The sequence below is a fragment of the Echeneis naucrates genome, chromosome 22 (assembly GCF_900963305.1).
Source record: "Echeneis naucrates chromosome 22, fEcheNa1.1, whole genome shotgun sequence".
In the NCBI taxonomy this organism is placed as follows: Eukaryota; Metazoa; Chordata; class Actinopteri; order Carangiformes; family Echeneidae; genus Echeneis; species Echeneis naucrates.
Genome location: NC_042532.1, coordinates 9905341 through 9925709, shown reverse-complemented (window position 1 = coordinate 9925709; position 20369 = coordinate 9905341). Strand labels below are relative to the sequence as shown.

The 20369-nt window shown below is 41.2% G+C and overlaps 4 protein-coding genes across 8 annotated transcripts; 1 reads left to right on the top strand and 3 right to left on the bottom strand.

The window, feature by feature from the left end:
- Positions 1-1953: 1953 nt before the first annotated feature.
- On the bottom strand, positions 1954-6741 carry lrrc74a (leucine rich repeat containing 74A). 4 transcript variants are annotated; one of them, XM_029494411.1, is made up of 13 exons: positions 5856-6741; positions 5592-5773; positions 5412-5519; positions 5200-5293; positions 4957-5006; positions 4787-4868; positions 4613-4698; positions 4338-4532; positions 4150-4245; positions 3846-3989; positions 3636-3740; positions 3272-3357; positions 1954-3067 (listed from the first exon to the last, which is right to left on the bottom strand). In XM_029494411.1, the coding sequence occupies exons 1-13, from the start codon at positions 5962-5964 to the stop codon at positions 2452-2454; spliced, it is 1953 nt and encodes a 650-aa protein (XP_029350271.1). In that variant the 5' UTR covers positions 5965-6741; the 3' UTR covers positions 1954-2451. The 4 variants fall into 4 exon arrangements, with proteins under 4 accessions (XP_029350271.1, XP_029350272.1, XP_029350274.1 ...); XM_029494412.1 differs by lacking the exon at positions 3846-3989; XM_029494414.1 differs by lacking the exon at positions 5856-6741 and having other exon boundaries at positions 5412-5515; positions 5592-5720.
- angel1 (angel homolog 1 (Drosophila)) lies at positions 6327-10068 on the top strand. Its single transcript, XM_029494409.1, has 10 exons — positions 6327-6424; positions 6891-7781; positions 7858-8105; positions 8215-8284; positions 8368-8804; positions 8935-9076; positions 9186-9296; positions 9396-9429; positions 9520-9683; positions 9757-10068. Exons 1-10 carry the CDS (start codon positions 6334-6336, stop codon positions 9915-9917), a joined length of 2349 nt encoding a protein of 782 aa, XP_029350269.1. The 5' UTR covers positions 6327-6333; the 3' UTR covers positions 9918-10068.
- A 2454-nt stretch (positions 10069-12522) lies between these two features.
- vash1 (vasohibin 1) lies at positions 12523-16265 on the bottom strand. Its single transcript, XM_029494167.1, has 7 exons — positions 16044-16265; positions 15626-15714; positions 15190-15246; positions 14730-14804; positions 14178-14559; positions 13543-13652; positions 12523-13023 (listed from the first exon to the last, which is right to left on the bottom strand). Exons 1-7 carry the CDS (start codon positions 16263-16265, stop codon positions 12951-12953), a joined length of 1008 nt encoding a protein of 335 aa, XP_029350027.1. The 3' UTR covers positions 12523-12950.
- Positions 16266-17270: 1005 nt separating this feature from the next.
- Positions 17271-20368, bottom strand: fcf1 (FCF1 rRNA-processing protein). 2 transcript variants are annotated; one of them, XM_029493957.1, is made up of 8 exons: positions 20290-20368; positions 19849-19913; positions 19636-19707; positions 19087-19235; positions 18877-18949; positions 18695-18782; positions 17768-17862; positions 17277-17653 (listed from the first exon to the last, which is right to left on the bottom strand). In XM_029493957.1, the coding sequence occupies exons 1-8, from the start codon at positions 20290-20292 to the stop codon at positions 17605-17607; spliced, it is 594 nt and encodes a 197-aa protein (XP_029349817.1). In that variant the 5' UTR covers positions 20293-20368; the 3' UTR covers positions 17277-17604. The 2 variants fall into 2 exon arrangements, with proteins under 2 accessions (XP_029349818.1, XP_029349817.1); XM_029493958.1 differs by lacking the exon at positions 19636-19707 and having other exon boundaries at positions 17271-17653.
- Between the last annotated feature and the right edge of the window lies 1 nt (position 20369).

Sequence of the window (20369 nt, the reverse complement as noted above, 5' to 3'; positions counted from 1 at the left end):
TCTGACAAAGCAGCCTATTCTTAGATCATGCTCCTCGTATTAGTGTTTCAGAAAGGACACAAGTATTACTGCTCTGTAGGTTTCTGTAAACTCAATTACAAGCAGCAGTACCTGGATATTTAGTTCATGCCGTTCTTCATATGGGGAGATTTGATAACTGATTAGGCCAGTTTTCTGCAACACTTGTACTTCAATATAAATGCTGTCAATACAATGAGTATTTAACTGCATTGTGAGTTTTGTATTTATTTGTTAGTTTTTACACTGGTTGATTTTTAATTGCTTCAACTGGTTTAATGGAACTAAATAAGTAATTTGGAGACTTTTTTTCATTCTTTTATGGATCAATCAATCATCTATGTCAAGGTCAAGCCCATTATTTGAATGCTCTAGCTTGATTTTAGAAAATGGCAGAAAATGGCTTTGTATGTTGAATATTGATCATTTGTATCAATCATGATACAATGATTGATACAATGAAAGTCATAAAGAGTAAGACTTATTCTCTGTTGAACCTCATCTTGTAGGATACATAGTAGCCAGTGTTGTACATAAAGCTTCGGATCAGTGGGATTATAATCCAGGTTGGTGTATTTCTCCTGGAACTTCTGAAAGTGATTGCTTAGGTGCCAACCCTGACACTCAATGCCAAAAGATTTCTCATCTATCTTTGCCAAGACAATTTTACCTCTGCTCTCTTCCGAGGCAAACAGTGCCCAAAAGCCAGTTTCATCAGAAGCAATGTCCATGTTCTGATTGTCTGAGTAAACGTATAGGAACCTTTTACTAGCAGCTGGGATTACTCTGGAGTCATATTTAGAACTGGTCAGATTTAGATTGTTCATACTGACAGGTATTTTGCACTGGTAATATACGGTGTGTCCATAACAATGCAACTGTTACCAGAACCAACCCAGCTTTTTGCTGGCCATGGTGTTTGAATGCAGGCCTCAGTGCCATCTTTTCATAGTCAGAATATAAATAAAAGTCATGCACTGTCCATACCAGCACATTGACTCATAACCTTGCAGAGATTTCCACAGCTGCCATAATTCTAACCTGTATTCAGATGAGCATTTGGTTGGACTGTAGGTCTGCTGATGCTCATGATTTCCGTGTGATTGCAGTTGCCTGCAAAAAAGAGAAATGTTGAAAATGATGCCTAACTTTTACCCACCACCTTCTTACTAGCTGCCTCATCAACATACAGCTTCTTCTGCAACTTTCCAATCGCCTCCAGGTTGTCTCAGTTTACCTCTCAGGTTTCTCCTGTAAGACTTAGGTTAGAGGACTTTCGGTTTTGGTTTGGTTCCCATAGTTACTGTTTGACCTCATGTTTGTTTACACGCCGACCTTGACAGACAGTCCTTGTTTGGTCACAATAAACATAACAACCTATAAGGTCTGCCCTGAACAGGGTGTGAATGAGAAAAATATGAAGTTCTCTAACAAGTCCTGGTTAAGTTTACGACTCATTAGATGACAGCTATGTGTTTTCTATGGGAACAGGAAGAGGCAATCGTATCTACAGGTACAGACAGTACACACATATTATTGACCCACAAGTGCTACATTCACTTTGCTCTCGTTTAATTGAATTAAAATGAATCATTTTTTGTACTAAATAATATTTCATAGATCATACTTGTTTAAATAAGGGTTAGGGTTGGGGCTGTCTGTGTGTGTGTCTGCTGGAACTGAACTATGACATCATGATGAGTTCATAGAACACTCTTAGACCTGAATCTGGTCTGGTCAGTTAGTTCCTGTGTACCTTCAGAGTATGAAGCAAAGTGCTTGAAAATGACTTCAAAACATTTACCAAAATGTCTTCCACATCAATTGTACTTCAGCTAGTGCGAACGACAGGGAGAATGAGAAAGCAGCTGCACCATTTCTGGTACAGAAGGAGAATGTTCTTCAGAGAAATCCCACCGCCTACCTGGAAATGGACTTCAACAGTGAGGGGAAGTTTTAGCAAAGTTGCTGTCTCAACTTATTCACGAAGAGATGGTGGCAGTTAAAATCCCCAAAAAGAGTGGGAAGGGGCCATGTTAGAAGCAGTCAGGGCTTTTGATCCTGACAAAATGAATATTGTACAATTAATGGGCCATCTCAGGTTCAAAGACTTGTCTTGTGTGCCATTTGAAATGGTTATCAGGAAACTTTGGGCCCTCACAAAGGAGAGGAAGTTGAAATCACTCAATCTCAATGGAATTTGCCTAGTGATCTACTGGCTGCTTGTTGATTTTGAACACTAAGAAATATTGGGATCATGCATACAGATTTAAATACCAATTGAGAAATGGCCTATTGCATGGATGAAATTAGAATTTTAGAGATCGTAGGCAAGATAAACAATTAAAAACCTGACTCTTTATTCAATTGTGTGTAACAAAAAAAGTCAGTGATAACAGGTTAAAGCAATTGCAACCTAACAGAGTTTGTCAGTTACTTCACAGTTTGTGTAGGATTCTTTGAGCCCTTCTGAACCTTTCTTAGTTTCTTAGTTTTCATTTTCTGCATTTTCTTGGGTTTGGCTTTTACCTCTGGCTGCTTGGCATTGAGAGCAGGTCTGGACCTGGTCAGGTGATTACCAGTTGGGCTTAGCTTGCTGTGTCCCATTTCTGGATCAGAGCGTAAACCCTGAGCAGAGACAGACTTCGCTGGGGCAGAACGAGGGGAGTCATCCAGCAGGTTAGGCTGGGAGTAGGAACGCATTGCCAGGGAACTGGTTGGATGGTAAGACACGGTGCTTCCTAGCATGGGCAGATGGACATGCTCATTGCTTAGGTTGGTGACAGAATAGCGACTGCTGTTGGACATGACAATATGGTGCCATGAACTGAGAGGGGTAGCAGAAAACTGCTGTGGCCCACTTGAGTCGTCTTTGGCACCTCCTGGAGATATGACCATGGAGTCGTGAGGTGTTACTGCCTCCACGGCGCTTTGGAAGGTCTTGAGGATACGGTCGCTCTTCTGCTTCTCTTTCTTCTGACGGGACTCTACCTTCCTCAGCTGGCGGCGGTGATCTCTCATCATCTGTTTCCTTGTATCTGCCAATCCCCTGCACAGAAACATCAGACATTTGTTTCGTTGAGCCAAAATTTGGGACTGCAGTCAATTTAATCCAAACCATTCTAAAGTAGTAACCTACATGTACATGGTTCAAATTTACCATTGCTGGTATAGTTACACTAAACCTTTGCTTGCAAAGGCCAACTCTGTGATGCAGTTAGAGACCCCATAATGAAACAATAGGCCTGCTCACCTGTAGTCTACAATTCCTGTCCTGTCACGATCAAGCCTCTGAATTAGCTCCTCAATCTGGTATCGATCCAAAGGAATGCTTGATTGCTTTCGTGGTTTTACACGACAGAGAAGGACAGAGTCAGAGTTTCTACTTTAACATGCAATGCATTAGTGAAGTCCCTGACTGCATGATTTTATTGATTTGTTGTGTACTTGATGTTGGTTATGATCAGCATCAGGCAACAGTTGTAAATTGGATTGGAGGAGACCTCTGTTTCAGACACTTTCATTGCATTCTGTCACTGAAATCCATCAGTTTGAGCTCTTCCTACAAATCTGACTGATCCCACAAAGGATAGTAATATAAATCAATATTCACAAACCTGCACAGCCTTCCTGAAGTCAGCCACAGGGACTCGCATGGTGCCATCTTTGTCAATGTTTCGAAAGAAATCCCACAGGCGCAGTTTGCGTTGATCTAGATAATCCTTTTGAACAAGAGAGAACAACTTTTGGCAATGCATCAGACATATATGCAGAACTAAACAAAGATAGAGACACAGCCTGATAAAGCATGATCATTGAATTCAGACCTGAATGATTTTCATTGGATCAACACGTTTTGGTGGCTTCTTAGCAATGAAACCCCCCACCCCTCCATACAGCACATCCAGACCTGGGTGTTCTTGACATGTCAACTCCAACAGATGCACAAAGTTCTCATTCACCAGCACATTCTACTTGGTAAAAAGTTAACAGAAGAAAACAATGTAATCTTGACTTGTTTAAAACAAACAGAGAATTTTGGATTTGCTAACAGCTTATGTAATTTGTTTAAACTGTTATCAGTTTGTGCAATAGGACAATCAGATCAGAATGCAAAACAGTGCCACTCACACATAGGTTTATCTCCTCTAAAGCAGTTTTAGGGGTGTTCTTCACCACACTGACCAAGGCGAGTGCTCCCTCTACTGTTATAGAGTTGTACGCCAGCTACAGGAGTGTGGGAATGAAGATTCAGATCACTGTTTTCCTGCAGCCATAATGATGCTGCGTGGTGACTTAATAAAACTTTACTCACTCACCAGTAAGACCCGAAGTGTGTCGTTGAACTCAAGACCTCTGCACAGCAGGCTGACAGCCTCATTGGTGAGGCGGTTGTTGTTAAGGTTGAGGTGCACAAGAGTGTTGTTGAATTTTAGGGCCTCTCCCATGGCCAGGGCACCCTCATTCCCAAAGCCATTCCATGATAAGTCAAGGTGTTTTAACATCGTATTCACCTAAACATGGAACATGTCATTAAATGCGAGTGTGTTGTATACCAAATGAGGGATCAAATGAATTTCTTACACATCCATACCTTGAGTCCAGCACAAAAAGCTACAGCCCCTTTCATTCTAAGATGATTCCAACTGAGGTCCAGCAGCTCCAGGGCTTCATTGTTTGCTGTGGAAATTGATGGTATAATTAAAAACCAAATAAACCCTGTAGATCTTAAATTCATAAAAATATTAAAAGGTGCATTTTGCCATACCTAACAATTGTCCTAAATGTTCACCTCCTTTTCCGCAAAACTCATTATGGCTCAGGTCAAGTTCTTTAATTCTGGAATTTCCCTACGTGTAAAATAAATACAAGCAATGTGGTAAATGAAGGAAAAAAAGGAAATAAAATATCAGTTCATTTTTTTCTTTGATAACTTACTGTGAATGAATCTGCAAAATATTTTGCATCGTCATCGGTAAACCCATTTCCTGTTGCAGATATAGTATTTTGTAAATGCAGAAAATTGACATGATGGTGAATAATAATCTAACTGATCCCATTGTTCACTCAGCCCAGAGATAAGAATTGCGCTGGTGTTGACACCAGCCTTGATAAGTGACACTGAATTCATGATATCAGTCCTAGGTAATATGAATGCATTTAAATTTTGTTGGTGTGCACCTGAAAGTTTAACAGACTTCAATGAAATGTTGTCCAGCAACATTTTAGTCACATACTCAGCTCCTGTAGAGCGAAGGCGATTTTTCGAGAGATCCTGAAAGCAAAACAGATGCAGCACTTTTATAGTAGCAAAAGTAGCAGTAGAAGTAAAAGTAAAATATCATCTGAAAAGCACTTGTGCCCTCTAGAGGTTGCTTTGCAGTCCTACATACCAGATGGTTAATGGTGAAATTCGCCCTTAACATCTCCACAAGGTATTTAGCCCCTTCAGCTTGGATGTCATTGTCTGCCAGTTCCAGGCTTGTGATATTCATATCTGTCTAAATGCAAAGAGCTTTTCAGAAACTTTCCATTTCAAAAAGACTTAAAATATAGCTGCAGTTTGAACCTACCACTAAAGCAATAGCTAGTGCTTTGCAACCCGAAGGTCCAAGACCATGGTGGGCCAGAGTCATTGTTGTAGAATCAAGGTTTCGTATAAAGTAGGAGACTGGTACCACACCCACTAGCTTACAGGCCTGCAGGTACACTTCAGCAGTCACAGAAGTCTCCTCGTTGCTTTCCTCTTCTTTTTCTGGAAATAAGAAGCCCAATTATTAGAGAGAGAGAGAGAGAGAGAGAGATAGATAGATAGATGGATAATCTAATGTTCATACCATCCGACTCCAAGTCTGTGTCAAACTCATCATCCTGGTCTTGGGGTTGAGTTGAAGATGGACACTCGCCATCTTTTAAACAGAGGGACTCAAAAGATAGTGTGGACATTGCAGTCAACAGTCTGAAAACATCCCCTTCATGCAAAAGGCATCCAGTCTTTGGGTTGTTGGCCCCTTTTGCTCCTGAGTGATCTGTATGAGCTGCCTGCAGTGAAATGAAATAGGCTCACCTGTGCGGCAGGTAATTCTACTCCTAAGGTATCTAAGATAGTGGCATTAACAATTTATACCTCAGTGTGGTCATAGCCCTTTTGGCATGTCTCAAAGAAACACACCAGAGGCACAAAATCGCATTATTTCTTAACAACAAGAATCCATAATCAAAAATAACAAACACTTCCATGAGGAAACCACAGTACGGTCATTTCCCATGGCCCCCCCTCCCCCACTTCGTGCCACCAATAGTCCCGCGACGCGCATGCGCGGCTTTCATTCGTGCGACATGATTGGAAGCATATTGTTTTACGCGCTGTACCCGCTGTCCAGGTACCTGATCGCTCATCGAGCAGGTACATTTTACTTCACAGGTTGTGTTAACGTTGTGTTAACGTTGTGTTAAGGTGTCAGTGTCGGCTGTGTGCGCTTCCCCTCTGCGGCTGCTAACGCTTCCTAGCGTTAGTTAGTGAGCTTAGATCGCAGCTGACTGACTTTATTTCAGTGTTTGTCAGCTGTCAGCCTGAAGTCGGTGAGTGAAGCCGTTTTCGTGTTGCGGGCTCCATGTGACTGCTGTTTGTTCCTCCTTCGTGTCGCCGGCAGCTCGGCGTGTTGTGCTGAAGCAGTTTGGCTAACTTTAGCGCGTGCGCTTGCACTTGTTCCTGATCGTTTGACGCCCCTGTGACGTCAGGACGTCGCCACATGGGAGTGTTTTGTTTGGCCTTGTTTATGCTTTGGCAAGAAAAAAAAAAGGCCATTAAGTTGTTGTTTAACATGAATGCGTCGTGAGTACTGTTTTCCCAAACCCATCTTGTTTTGCAGGGTCCTCAAAGAGGGGTCTTCCGCCTGCAGAGGTTAATGGCAGGACTGTGTGGGATGGTGGGACCGGTAAAGCGGAAAAGTTCATCCAGTCTCAGGCGGCTATGTTGGACCAGGGGCTCAGCCCAAGCACTGCGACTGAGGGAGAGACGAAAGAAAGGATGAAAGAGCAAAACCCAGAGAAAGAAGTGGATGCAATAATGAATACAGACCAGTTGGTGGCTGTCCTGCTTGAAGAATCAGATAGTGAGGCTATGAAGATGGATGATGTGCAGCATCACCAAGTGGAAGTTGAGGATGCCTCAATAGAGCTGCTTTGGAAACTAAATACAGAGGATATTAGTCAAGAACAAGCAGTGGTGTTGCAATTGAAGAACAAGAAAACAGAAGACCGAAGACAAGAAATGTCTTGTCCAGTACATGATCAAATGCAGATGCAGAGTTTGGATGGGTCTGTAACTCCAGCTGAGGACAGTGCACAGGAAACTAGCTGTTCAGCTGAGCCACAAGCACAGATGCAAAGTTTGGGAGGGTCAGTAACTCCAGCTGAAGAAAGCATTCAAGAAACTACATGTCTGGTGCAGAGTCAGATGCAGACACCAAGCGTTGAGGAATCTGTGAACCTTTCTGAAACGGTCGGTGAAATATCTGAATGCTGGGATGAATACTTATCCCCCTCTGTTGATGTAAGGCACAGTGAGGAAAGCAACCTGGTATTCACCTCTCTTGTTTCTAACACTGAGACCTACCTTAAATTCACCGAAGAGCATGATACACAAAGTGGCTGGCACTTCCCTCCACAACCTGGTCTGGCAGAAGAAGTGAAATGCCCTTTGTGGCAATTTCCTACTTTGAGCTATTACCCCCCTGTAGAGCCAACAATGCCATTTGAAGGTAAGAGTTTTTCGGCCATGGTCATCAGTACTTTAAAATGTAGTCTTTCTTGCATTGACTTGTATGCATGTGCTAGCCTTTCACCCAGTGATGTGCAGAGTGTGGGAGGAGGTAGATGAGAGTGCCACTGCAGCAGAGTCTACCTTGATACCTTTTCCACTCACTGAGGCCTCAATGCACTTCACTGTCATGTCCTACAACATCCTCGCTCAAGATTTACTTGAGGCCAACCACGAGCTGTACATACACTGTCCTCTGGAGGTGTTGGACTGGCACTACCGCTGCAAACTACTCCTAGAAGAAATACGGAAATGGGCTCCAGATGTCAGTAAAATGCAAATGTGGTTTTCTGAAATTTAATTGCACTATAGTTTAGTAATTTTTTTTAGGGTAGCTGCTATCTAATGATTGATGTTTCTCCACTTGTGTGTAGATTCTCTGTCTCCAAGAGGTTCAGGAAAACCACTACCATGAGCAGTTATATCCAGTTCTGTCTCAAATAGGTGGGCTGTCTGAAACAAAACAGTGGAATAATTCTGATTACAGCGGGAGTGTTACCCATTTCGTCTTCATGTTGTTTCTCCAGGCTACACCTGTGTGTACAAGCGGCGTACAGGGACCAAGACAGACGGCTGTGCTACTTGCTATCGAAAAAGTTCCTTCACAGAGGTATCAGTAATTCCACTGGAGTACTTCAGGCCAGAGACAGAGCTGCTGGACCGACACAATGTGGGCATTGTTTTGCTGCTTCGGCCAGTGGTGACCCAGGGTTATGAAGTGAAAGGCCCACTTCTGTGTGTGGCCAACACCCACCTGCTCTTCAACCCAAGGAGAGGTGACGTGAAGCTGGCTCAGTTAGCCATAATGCTGGCAGAGATCGACAACATGGTCAAGTCCTGTAAAGCCGAAGGTGAACACTGTAACATAGTATTATGTGGAGACTTTAATTCAGTTCCGCAGATGCCACTGTACCAGCTGATCACCACCGGCCAGCTCTACTACCAGGGTCTACCAGCATGGATGGTGAGACTGAAACACTGAGAGCACTGCAATCAGTGTGCGGCATGATAACTGATAACACATATCTCAACTTTTCTTTCATGGTTTTGGAAATGGTTACCTCTGTTTCTGTTGTTTTGTCATTGTCCTGCAGATATCAGGTCAAGAGGACCTGTCCTACAAAACCCATTGTTACAGACTCTTTGCTCCCCTGTGGCCCAGCTGTTTGGAAATCACTGACAGCTGCCAGTACACTACTGTCAACAGCATGTCTGAGAGCAATATTCAGAAATCAGGTTTTAATTTGCACATTGGTATTTTTCAACAAAGGGTGAATTCCAGCAATTTTTGTTGCATTCTCCATCTTACTCAGCTTAATATCTTACATTTGTTGTTCTTGTCTAGGGAACCGGCAGTACAAGCATGAATTCATGCTACAGCTGCGCTATTGTCCAGCAGCATTGGTGCGTCCTGTTGACCTAATTCTGATCCCAGGTGTGACTGACAACATACCAGGTACAGTTGTATCATTAGGACAGAGTTACACATTCAATACTAATTGAAAAACTGACTTACACACTGCTAATATGTTTAAATATGTCTTAATATGCACAGACGCTGCAAGAGGAAATCAGCCTTACAAGGAAAGGTCAGTTTTTCTGCAGTTTGTCGGTGGTGTAATTTGAGGTATCAGCTGTTACTGCTTTAACACCAACAGATGATAAATTTTTCATTATAGATTCAGGCACATTATCAGTCATTGCTTAGACCTGGAGTCGGTCTATAAACATACCTTCCCAGCCTCCGGCAATGCAGAAGTCACAACCCTGCACTCTGAAGTGGGAGCTACTGTCGACTACATCTTCTACTCACCAAGACGCTCCTTAACCTCTGATCAAAAAGGTATTATCTTGCAAACCTGAATGATCAATTTGCTACTTTGAGTAACTTATGCATTTTCTTTTCTTTTCCTTAGTTGGTGAAAACTTTGTGAGTGAGGGTCTGAAGTTGATTGGCAGTCTCTCCCTCTTATCAGAAGATGCCTTATGGTCAATGAAAGGCCTTCCAAATCACATATTCCCATCTGACCATCTCAGTCTTGTGGCCAAATTCCAGATGAACCTACATGTTGCCTGAAAGTTGGATGTGAATGAACTCATTAAGATGGAAGTCAGATTATAAGCATATTTGATTTAAATTGTTAAGGTCTTGATCTGAACAAGTTTGGTTTGTGCTTTTATCAGTATGAACATGATTACATTTTGTTCCTCACTGGCCACAAAAAAAAGATCATAGTTTTCTAACTGAATTGAAATTTGTATTTCTGTTCAAAAGCATCAGGAAAAAATATCAAATGCCAACATTCAGTCTCTTTCTTAAGGGTTTTTTTTACATACGGGAAATATGAGAGATCTGATTTGTGGTTTAATAGATAATAATGGAAAAAAAATAAGGCAGTCATTTTTTTTTTCCTTTTTGGTGTGATTTACTGAGCTGAATCTAACTGCTTTCAGACATATTTTATTATTCACATAGCCACAATGAATGGAAAACTCACTGTGCCTAAGCTATGGTTTTCAACATTACACAGATATTACATTTGAGAATTTTGGATTTATGTTCTAACAACATTAAATGAATCCTGGGATTAAATATTCCAGTTGGTGTTGGCTTTTCCTGCTGAGATACTGACCTGAATGTCAGCTCTGCTCCTCCCTTCCCACAACACTGAAACACTTAGTTTGTCAGGGTGAATGTGTGTGTGAGAGATGCACGAATGAATAATTCATGCAGATAGTTGAGTGCTCATGCATAACGGTGCGCAGTGAGGGAGCTTTGTGTTATGCATGGACTATAGAACGTCTTGTAAAGTCTTTTCCCATCAGTAGGATGAGCTTCACTCACTCATTCATTTCTGTCAGCACACTTCTACACAATGCAATCATGATTGACTCAATCTCTTATATCCACAACAGAAACAAATTCTATGCGACTTTATTTCCCCAGTGGCACTGAACATATGTAAGTAAACCAAATAGGTCACAATGCCTTGTCTCTATATCTTACAGTGGGGGACCAGGTGTTGGACATCTGGAATTTACAGATAGAGATTGGTTTTTGTTTCTCAACTAGCTTCACAATTCACCAGGAGCTTCAGGACAAATTGTTTTGAGGAGCTCACTGGTACAAATATCACCATTGCATGAAGATTTACAGTAGCACACTAACATGAGTGTTTTGCTTTGCATAGCTCTGTTGGAGCTGTCCTATGCACCAAAGCGGGTCCTTGCTGACTGGTTTTCAATGAATGCAATAGTCATTAAACTTTATTAGCTGATTGCTGTGTGTAGTCTTGGTGGAATCATTAAACAGCACGAGTCTATATCATGAAAGCAAAGCAAATGCTGCTTTCTTTCTACCACAATTATTTATACATGTTCAGCAAACACTGGCAACACTGAGAAAATATAAAGGACAGAATATAGTTTCACAATAACCACCTTGCTTTAGTCAACATTTCCGTTAATTAAATATTTTGTGTAACAGATATTCTGGGATGTAAAACATGTTGAAACATCCCACTTAGTGTGACTGAGTGATTTAATTCACTGTGGCTCATGTTTCCCTTTTATAGAGTTGTTAGCTTTTAGTTTACTTTGTGTAAACCAAACAGTGGTAGTGTTAGGAGATCTCTTCAGTCGGCTCTCGTCATCATTGGTGCCAAGAATTGCCCTTCAGCTAAGGACACGCTGTGCTCATTTTGAACAGTTGGTTAACAAGCCAGCACCATTCCCTGTCTGACACCCAAACAACTGAGTACAGTACAGCGCACCACAAATGTGAATTTATTGGAATGTCTGTTTGGAAAAAGCTACAAGTAATTAAATAGATTACTGAATAATAAAAACAAAAAAAGCATGGTATAACATAATTAGGTAATTCAGAAAATTATGTTGCCACAATCCTTCTGACACTTTAATTTGATCCTGTAAATTAAGTCATTTGGTACAAAATACGTGTTACGTATTGAAATGAAAATGAACAACAAGACAAGTACTGTACTAACAAAAATGTTGGTTGTGGCAACATATTCAGAACAGTGCGTGGCAAATATTATGTGGTCTGCTGGGGATCACCGATACTGAGGGAAGTATAAAATGACAATTAAAAAAATACAAAATGCAGATAAAAGTGCTGTAAACAAACTTCTTTACACTTTACACTTAAATGGAAGTCAGTTGCTTGGATACCACTTAAGGCAGGTGAAATATTGGATAAAATTGCTACAAATAAAAATTAAAAATTGTACGGATAAAGCAGTTATACAGTACATAGGATTTTTTAGTAATTTACATCTACATTAAATGCAGATTAAGTCAGCCAGCCATGTTGTGATGGCCTTGATAACTGTCCTGATTCACTAACACTCCAAATGTGATCATATGACTTGTGGATACAATCTCATACATCTCTACAAGGTAGCCAGCATGCTCAATATGCTACCTTTTACGTTTCAACTATCTTCATTTAAAAAAGCAGAAGTTGCACTGCATTTAGTGAAGAAAAACACAATTGTAGATCGGATATTAAAAAAAGGGTGTTTTTCTTTGAGTTGTTATACAAGGCACAAAGGGTAGTGGTTTACAAACTCGTCACTACGCAAGCATGCTGCCCAGCAGAGCCTAAGTGGACTTAAAATTACATTAAATGTATTTGCACACTTACAGTACGATAATACGGATTGCAGACAAGCCTCAAGAGCTTTTGTTGTACATAGCTACACCACAAAAACTTATGATATGTCCAGTAGCAGATTTACACTGAGTGGTAGTCTTGCTAAGCGTCAGGGAAGCCTCTTATTTCACATTGTAATCAGCAAAACTCTGCAGGTATTTAAAAATGGTTACACACTGCTTATATAATGTGAGAGCATTGCCAGCACCAATCACTATGCACAGTGACTGCTCCAAAAGCCTCTATAAACACTGGCATTGAGAGGCAGAATGAAACATTAGTTTTTGGGGAAGAAAAGTTGCTGGTGGCCTACTCCTAACTACACCCTGTGAATAGGCCAGTGTGTACAAAGAATTTAGGCTTCAAGTAAATCAGGGGCCAAAATGAAACAAATTTATGGTACCTTACATTTCACAATCAAACAAAAGTTCTTCTTCAGACCCGAATCTGGTATCCATTCATATCAGCAGATGATTTTTGCTCCAAGACCTTCTTCTCCCCTGAGGGACTGCAACACAACAAACAAAAGACACATAACAAAGAGTTTTATTCACATAAGATGGGAACTGTGACTAATTCAGAAGGTACTTATTTTAGCTCACTTGCTGTTGTCCAGATAAATTCCATGAACAACAAACCTTCCACTTAAGTATTTTTAGTGAAGGACTGAATTAACCAGTGCACATGATTAGTCAGGGCAGCACGGCGGCATAGTGCTTGGCACTGTTGCCCCACAACAAAAAGGTTGTGGGTTCAGACTTTCTCTGCTGAGTTTACACGTTCTCCCCGTGCTTTCATGGGTGTCTTTGGTTAACTGGTGACTTTAAATTGCCTGTAAGTCTGAGTGTGAGTGTGAGTGACTGTTCGTCTCTGTCTGTCTCTGTGTGTTGGCCCTGTGATGGAATGGCAAACTGTCCAGGGTGTACCCCGCCTCACCCAGTGTGAGCTGGAATCAGCTCCAGCACCCCCAGCAACCCAGAAACAGATAAGTGGTAGAAGATGAATGAATGAATATGATTAATCATACCGTCTTTCAACACGGCTGATCCTGCGTATGGGGCTGCCTGGTCCTCTGAGGGGTGAACCCATGCTGTTTCTCCTGTCTTTGGTCGGAGAGGGAGGGACCGGCTTTCCAATCTGCAAAGACAGTTCGACGTGAATTTCAATCACTTGGGTGTGTTACACTTTGCTGAGGCCTTCATGGTGCTGAGTGTCAGCCTTTAATGTAATTGAGCAGAGCACTCATGGAAAAAGATCAGCTATTGATGTATTGAGCCAGATAGGCATGATGCACAGCAGAGCAGAGTCAAGCCATCACATTAGCTTTATTACACACAGAGCTCAGCATCAAGGCAGCCTTCATTATGTTAGCATGAGAGGTGATGAGCGAGCATCGTTTGAGAGAAACTGCTCCTCTAATAGCAGGTTGCCTCTGTGTCACAGCATGTCAAAGGAAACCTGATAGTGAGGGGCAGGCCATCTGCTGAGGAAAAATTATACATACATTGTCCATCTGTTAAATTAAACTTTGAAACTACAGAGAAATGTAAAACAAAACGCTAAACATGCATCTGCTTTGTGTTTAAATTGCATTTTCGCCACAAATTCAAAACCAAAACGCAACTGCGAAACTTTGTCTCTCATTTCATTCCTGCGTTTTACCTTCAACCTCATGTCTCGAGCGTGTCTCTCCAGCTCTTTCCGTAACTCCTCCTTGGTCAGCTTGTCTATATCCAGTATTGAGTGTTTCCACTCTATTTGCTCCACGCTGTGAGGGTCATGGGACACATACTGGCCTATCTTGACCTTGTGGAGGGTGTGCCAGTAGCCCCTGTAGGCTGCGTCAAAGTCCTGTACCAAGTCCATCAGCGTCCGGAACTCCAGGGGCTTGAACATTAGGTCCTCCCTCCGGCTCATGCCCAGCGCGCCAAAACGTCCACCGCTATGAACTCCCAGCACGATGTGGTGGAAGTGGTTCCCTGAGAACTGAGACTTAAAGCTGAGGGGGAAGCGCTCCACACCTGGCATGTTGTTGGTGAGGTAACTATGAAGGTGTGTCAAGGAAATGAATGGTTGATGAAAAATCTTCTCCATTCAACACAAATTTGGCCTAATTTTTTGTTCGGCAATATAAGACCCACACAAAACAACACAATTTAAATACATCAGAGCATCTAAAGAAATATGCAACATGATATGTTGCTGTAATGATACATCCCCAAGATCACTGCCTCCAGACATTTGATCGGCAGAGCCTCCCGTGTCATCTCCTTAGCGATGTCCATCAGCCTGTGCAGAAAAATGACAGAAGAACATGTCATTCTTTGGTATAAGACACGACTACACTGGGGACTCTGCCTATGAATGACATACACTGCTATTAATTTCATTCTGTCAAACAAAAACATTGTCCATGAGCCAGGGAAATGAAATCTGTGTAATGTAATCTAATAAAGTCAGTTCAGGAAATGTCTTCCAGGCATCTGCTGTGTGACATTAGCGTCTTTTCACAAAACCCTGGGATAAACCAGAGATACAACTGAGCCACATGTGTCCGCCATCAGCAACATAGGCTAAACCATAAGAAAACAACAAACTGCCAGGACTGGTGCTGTGAAGCTCTGTGTTTGTAACACTGAGGATCAGTCTCAAGTTAGAAACAAAGTTGGCTTACGCTGTCAGAGGCCGGCTCTTCTTGATTTCAAAAAACTGTGTTCCTGTGTGATTGTACCTGCAGGACAAGGTTAAGGTCATAGCGTAACAGTAATGTAAAGCTGCCTTGGGGAAAGAAAGACAACCTCTTAATGAACTTTGTGATATTCATAGGTTGTTAATTATGAATGAATGTCTACTCTGACCTGAGATCAATCATTTGCTTGACATAACATAACGTAGTGACCTGCTTCCTCATCTTTGGCCCACATCTATCGAAAGTGGATCAGTCGTGTTACACGTCTTGTTTTCAGTGAGTGATTTATTCTTATATTGCTTTGAGTGATACCAATGTGTAAAGATCCATCCCTCTGACCATAAACTACAAATGAACAAAAACATGCAAATGTAATGTTGCCATTAATCATTTTGATGAATCTAACCGGCCGTAAGGATACTGCAATTCCCTGATGTATTTCTGTATGGCTTCCAAGCGCTGTGGGATCGTGGTGGTGGGCTGGTATGTAGGCACACTCGGTACTGGAATCTGAGGGACAGAGGAATGAAACAACAGCAGTGCTGTCACACAATCCCAAGAATGCAGTCTTGTATGACCTCCATTCAGTGTAACTAATTGTGTAAGTATCTTAATTGTTCTTTTACTACTTTCATGAGAAATTAATACAAGTTCTTAACATCCATGTGATTGCAAAGGCAAGCAGATGAATAAAACGTGCAATGATTGCTCTGAAAAAAAAAAAAAAAAAAAAAACTATACCATTTATAGTAAATAAAGGTGAAAAGTGTTGTACCAGTTCAACTAATCATACAGCCTATTATCATTTGAAACTTTAACCACTTCATACAACACTTTACCTTGGGAAGATCAGCGACCCCTCGGATATCTTTCCCCAAAGCTTCCCCATCAGGGTGGATTCGAGCCACATGGCGCCACATCCTCTCCCAAGTCTCCTCATCCACAGGAAGGCCTCCTCTGTTCACATAGAAGGGAACCCCTCCGTCCCTCAACTCTTCTTCACCTTCATCCTCCTGCTCCTCATCTCTCTCCTCCACTGAGCCCACGGTGGCCCTCAACATCCCTCCTCCACTGGGAAGACAACAAAGCCCTGGCACAGAAATGTCCCGCCTGATGCCTTGGACCCTTTCACTGGTTCTTCTGATGCAGGTTTAAGCAGGATCCAACAACAGATGGCCAACTCATGACACCCAGCAGCTTTGTGCCTGCCAGTGTCTGGTTGAATCAATGCAGCGGTGCATTCAATGTAAAGGTGATTTTCTGGAAATAAAGCACACGTCTGCTGCTCAGGTGGGTAATTAAGAAGCAAGGACTTAATAAGTGGACTCCTCTTTAGCCTTTACATGCACAGCTTGGTGTGTGAAGCCTGCAACGCTATCACAGCCTGTAAGAGGATTGACTCCACAGACAAAGTACCAGGAATGACTAATCCCTGCACCGTTAGAGGTCATTCACACCACAGACCAGCAGCAAATCGTTGCTCTGCTTCAACCCCAGCACGACAGTCCTTACGGGTCCGCTTCACGTCCGCTGCAGGACATGATTTCCCTCCAAGTGAGCCGGTTCATTGTCCATGAAGATGCTCCTCTCGGTTTGGACTCAGACGAGCTGCTCAGACACTCCCAGACCTCCTCGTACTGCGCATGCTCTTTACTTGCTAACGGATGATCTCAGGCGTGACAAATGCTGCATTCAGGTGCAGCTCGAGGCGTCTGACCGAGAGCCATCCTCGGGCAGGTTATCGACGGCACCCAAACGCACCACTGCCATTCCATAACCATTAAAATGAAAACAACTAGCTGATAAAAGAGTCGTGTAAAAAATGTTGTGTATATGAAAAGGAGTCAGAAGCATTTTAACATCAGTATAAATTCTAATATATTATTTTATCAAACTTACTAGTGTTACATTAAATTGACCTCTTGCACTTTGTTTTTGAAGTAGATGCAGTCATAAACTCGATCAACAATGTCAATTTACTCTATTGTCATATTAACTTCAAAATAGAATAATGACACAATAAAAGCTTCAATGGGGAAAAAAAGCTGTATATAATATGAACCAAAATTGGTTAAGCTCACCTTTCTTAAAGTAAATTTCAATCTTTGCTCATTTAAAGAACTTCTGCCCTGAATGTTTTGGTTGCTAGAGGGAAAAAAAAAAAACTAAAACAAGGAGGATATGGGCTGTAATCCTATCATTTATTATTGAAACAAAATATTTTGTTTCACAAAAACAAAAAACAAAACACTAAATTATTCGGGTCAGTTTCAGCTACAAATATACAGTTTCCCTCCTATCCTAATCAAATCACTTCAAAACATATTTTCAAGATGCACAAAAAAAATTTCAAACAGGAAACCCCAGGCAATTTACAGGTCCAGCTCAGCTGTAAAATGATTAAAATCTTGGAGCACCGTAGTCATCAGGCATCCGTTCAATATTATACCTGTATTAAAACATAGAAAGGGAAAAGGTGTATTACTGGTAGTGACTCCAGAAGAAAGAAGAAGAAGAAGAAAAAAGCACACATACAAAAAGCCAAACTATATTTGTAATATACCTGTGGTTTGAAATGTACATGATAGGAACTCCAGGGATTTTCCTGACTCTTCTCTTTAGATCTCTGTCCACAGTGGCCAAAATGTAACACTTGTGCTGTGGAAATATTTTTTAAATCAGTTATACCTTCCTCTTGGTAACAAATCTCAATAACTTCACATAACATATATTTACATATAATAATATTACACAATGTTTGATCCATGTTAGGTTTTTTTTATATATTTAATAATCAGTTTTTAGCATTTTAAGCAAATTTAACTCTGCGCAATGAAATATAGACAATTTCTTCAGTTATAACTGAAAACTTTAATGCTTCTCTAGTGGGATCCGGTCTCTACTCTCTGTTCACGTTGCTTCCACACATTTAAGTCTCTAGTTTCTGGAGGGGTCCGGTGTCTGGTCTGGTCTGGTCTGGTCTAGTCTAGTCTAGTTTGTGGGGGGCCCAGTGTCTCGTCTAGTCTCTACTTTCTGTTCTCTACTCACGCTCCCTGGCCTCTGCCAGTCCATCACTTGTTACCACCATGCTGCTCAGGTCACCACATGCATTTATATCAAGTCACCAATTAACCTAGACATATTCAGGTGTCCCCACTGGGAATTGAGCTCCGCCCATTACGCTGAAGTCACCACATTTGCATTTCCCGACAGACATTCCTTTTTATTCCGGGGGGGAAAAAAAAAAAAGTTTATGTAAATATTCGGCCAGTTCCATGTTATTCTGTGTTAATAAAAAATTCTGTTTTTAATGTCTAATTCTGTGATTCCCTGATCACGGATTTTGTAGGACCCCGTTTTACCGTATGACCGGGACGCCCGAGCTTGACATGACCTTCACAGTGTGCAAGGTTTGCAAAATTAAAACCGAATCATGAGATAGTAAGATTCCCACCCCTAACAGCTACAATTTGATACTGGAGCATGTTACCTGTGTTACTCTTTGGACTAAACAGTCATCGGCATATGTTCCCTTGTGTGCGCACGGCAGCCGCTCAAACCTTGGATCTTTGGCTATCCTTCAATAACAAAAATGAGCAAAAAAATTATTGTATAAATTACCTGAGAAGGATTCATCTCCCCATTATTATTGTGTACCATACATCATTTTACCTGAGCGCAACTCTGTACTTCATTCCAAGCTTTTCAATCTCAGCCATCACACAGTCTGTGATATATGGGATACCTGGACGGGATAAGATGGAGGAAACCTTTTTTTAATAACTACTGTTAATGTATTTGCTTAATAATTATGATTAACAATAATTGTATGCTAAAAGTTTGGGAATTATGATTTTTTTCCCCCCACTGAACAAGTCTTACATTTGGCATACAAACAGTCCATCATAGACTGAACAATGTCCAATTTGGCCTTGATAGAGAAGTTGATGAAATTGGTGTCAACCAGAATGTGGTATGGTGGACCAAGCTGAGTGTTGTACTGGAAGAACATGCATGACGGGACCTTTGGCCTGTGCAGGAAAGACAGAAAGAAAAATATTTAAGATAAATAATTCTTTAAAAGATAACCTTCTCCTTATCCATGGCATGAAAAGCTTGTATAAGGAAAATTATTGACTGGATAAAAACATTTAGCTTTTTACTAAACACTTTTTCTTATTCTGTCAAACGAAATAATAAATGTGCACTATTTATAGTAATGAATTTGAAACACAAATATTTGATTCATTTGATAACAGCTTATAGCTGGTCCTTTGGAAATAACCGCACCAATTTCACATTTGTAGGCCAGTGGTGTTTCTTCCATCACAGACACAAGTGATGCCGCACGTAGTTGTGGTGTTTATAACGGTGGATATGGGAAGTGTTTAGCGGCCAGATTTGAAATAAGTTTTTGCGTGACCAACTTACACTTCTCTCTCCTTAAGCTCTGAGGGATCTTTCTTCTTTTTCTCTTTTGCTTTAGCTCTGTCCTTCTCTTTTCTATAAAACAAACAAGGATGTAAGGCTACATTACATCTTCAACGTGAACATTTCACCGGCAACTGCTGTATTAATAACCCACACAGGGGTGGTTAAACCAGGTGTCAAGAACAGAGAGCAATAACTGAAGCAAAAACTCACATTCTTGTATCTTTCAGACTTATCATTCTCTTCATTGCAGCAAACTTCTTTGTTTTCTGCTTTCCCTACATTAAAAACACACAAAGTAGTTGGGAACACAAAGTACAACCTGGATTAGCCTGTAATTTTGGTTCAACTTCATGATGTTTAACAGGCGTTTTCTTTTTCTTCTTCTTCTTTTCAATACACATAAGGATCTTTACAGTGACATAAGTAAATGAAATATTTAGATAGCTATCAATTGCAGCTACTTTGCTAGCTAGCCAGGTAAATATGTATGTACAGATTACTTAACATTAAGCTAAGCTTGCTAACATAGCTCGGTAGCTTGTCTGTCAAAATGCTTGAATTCCACACAAACATATAAGGTATCAAATGTTTAAAAACTCCAGGTATCCAGATAGGGGCAAGATAACTGTCATACAGGTACAAATTACTTACCATGTTTTAAATTTGATACACAGGTCGGCGTAAAACTTGTTTCCCGTCCCCTCGTGTATCCCTGCGGTAATTGGTGACGT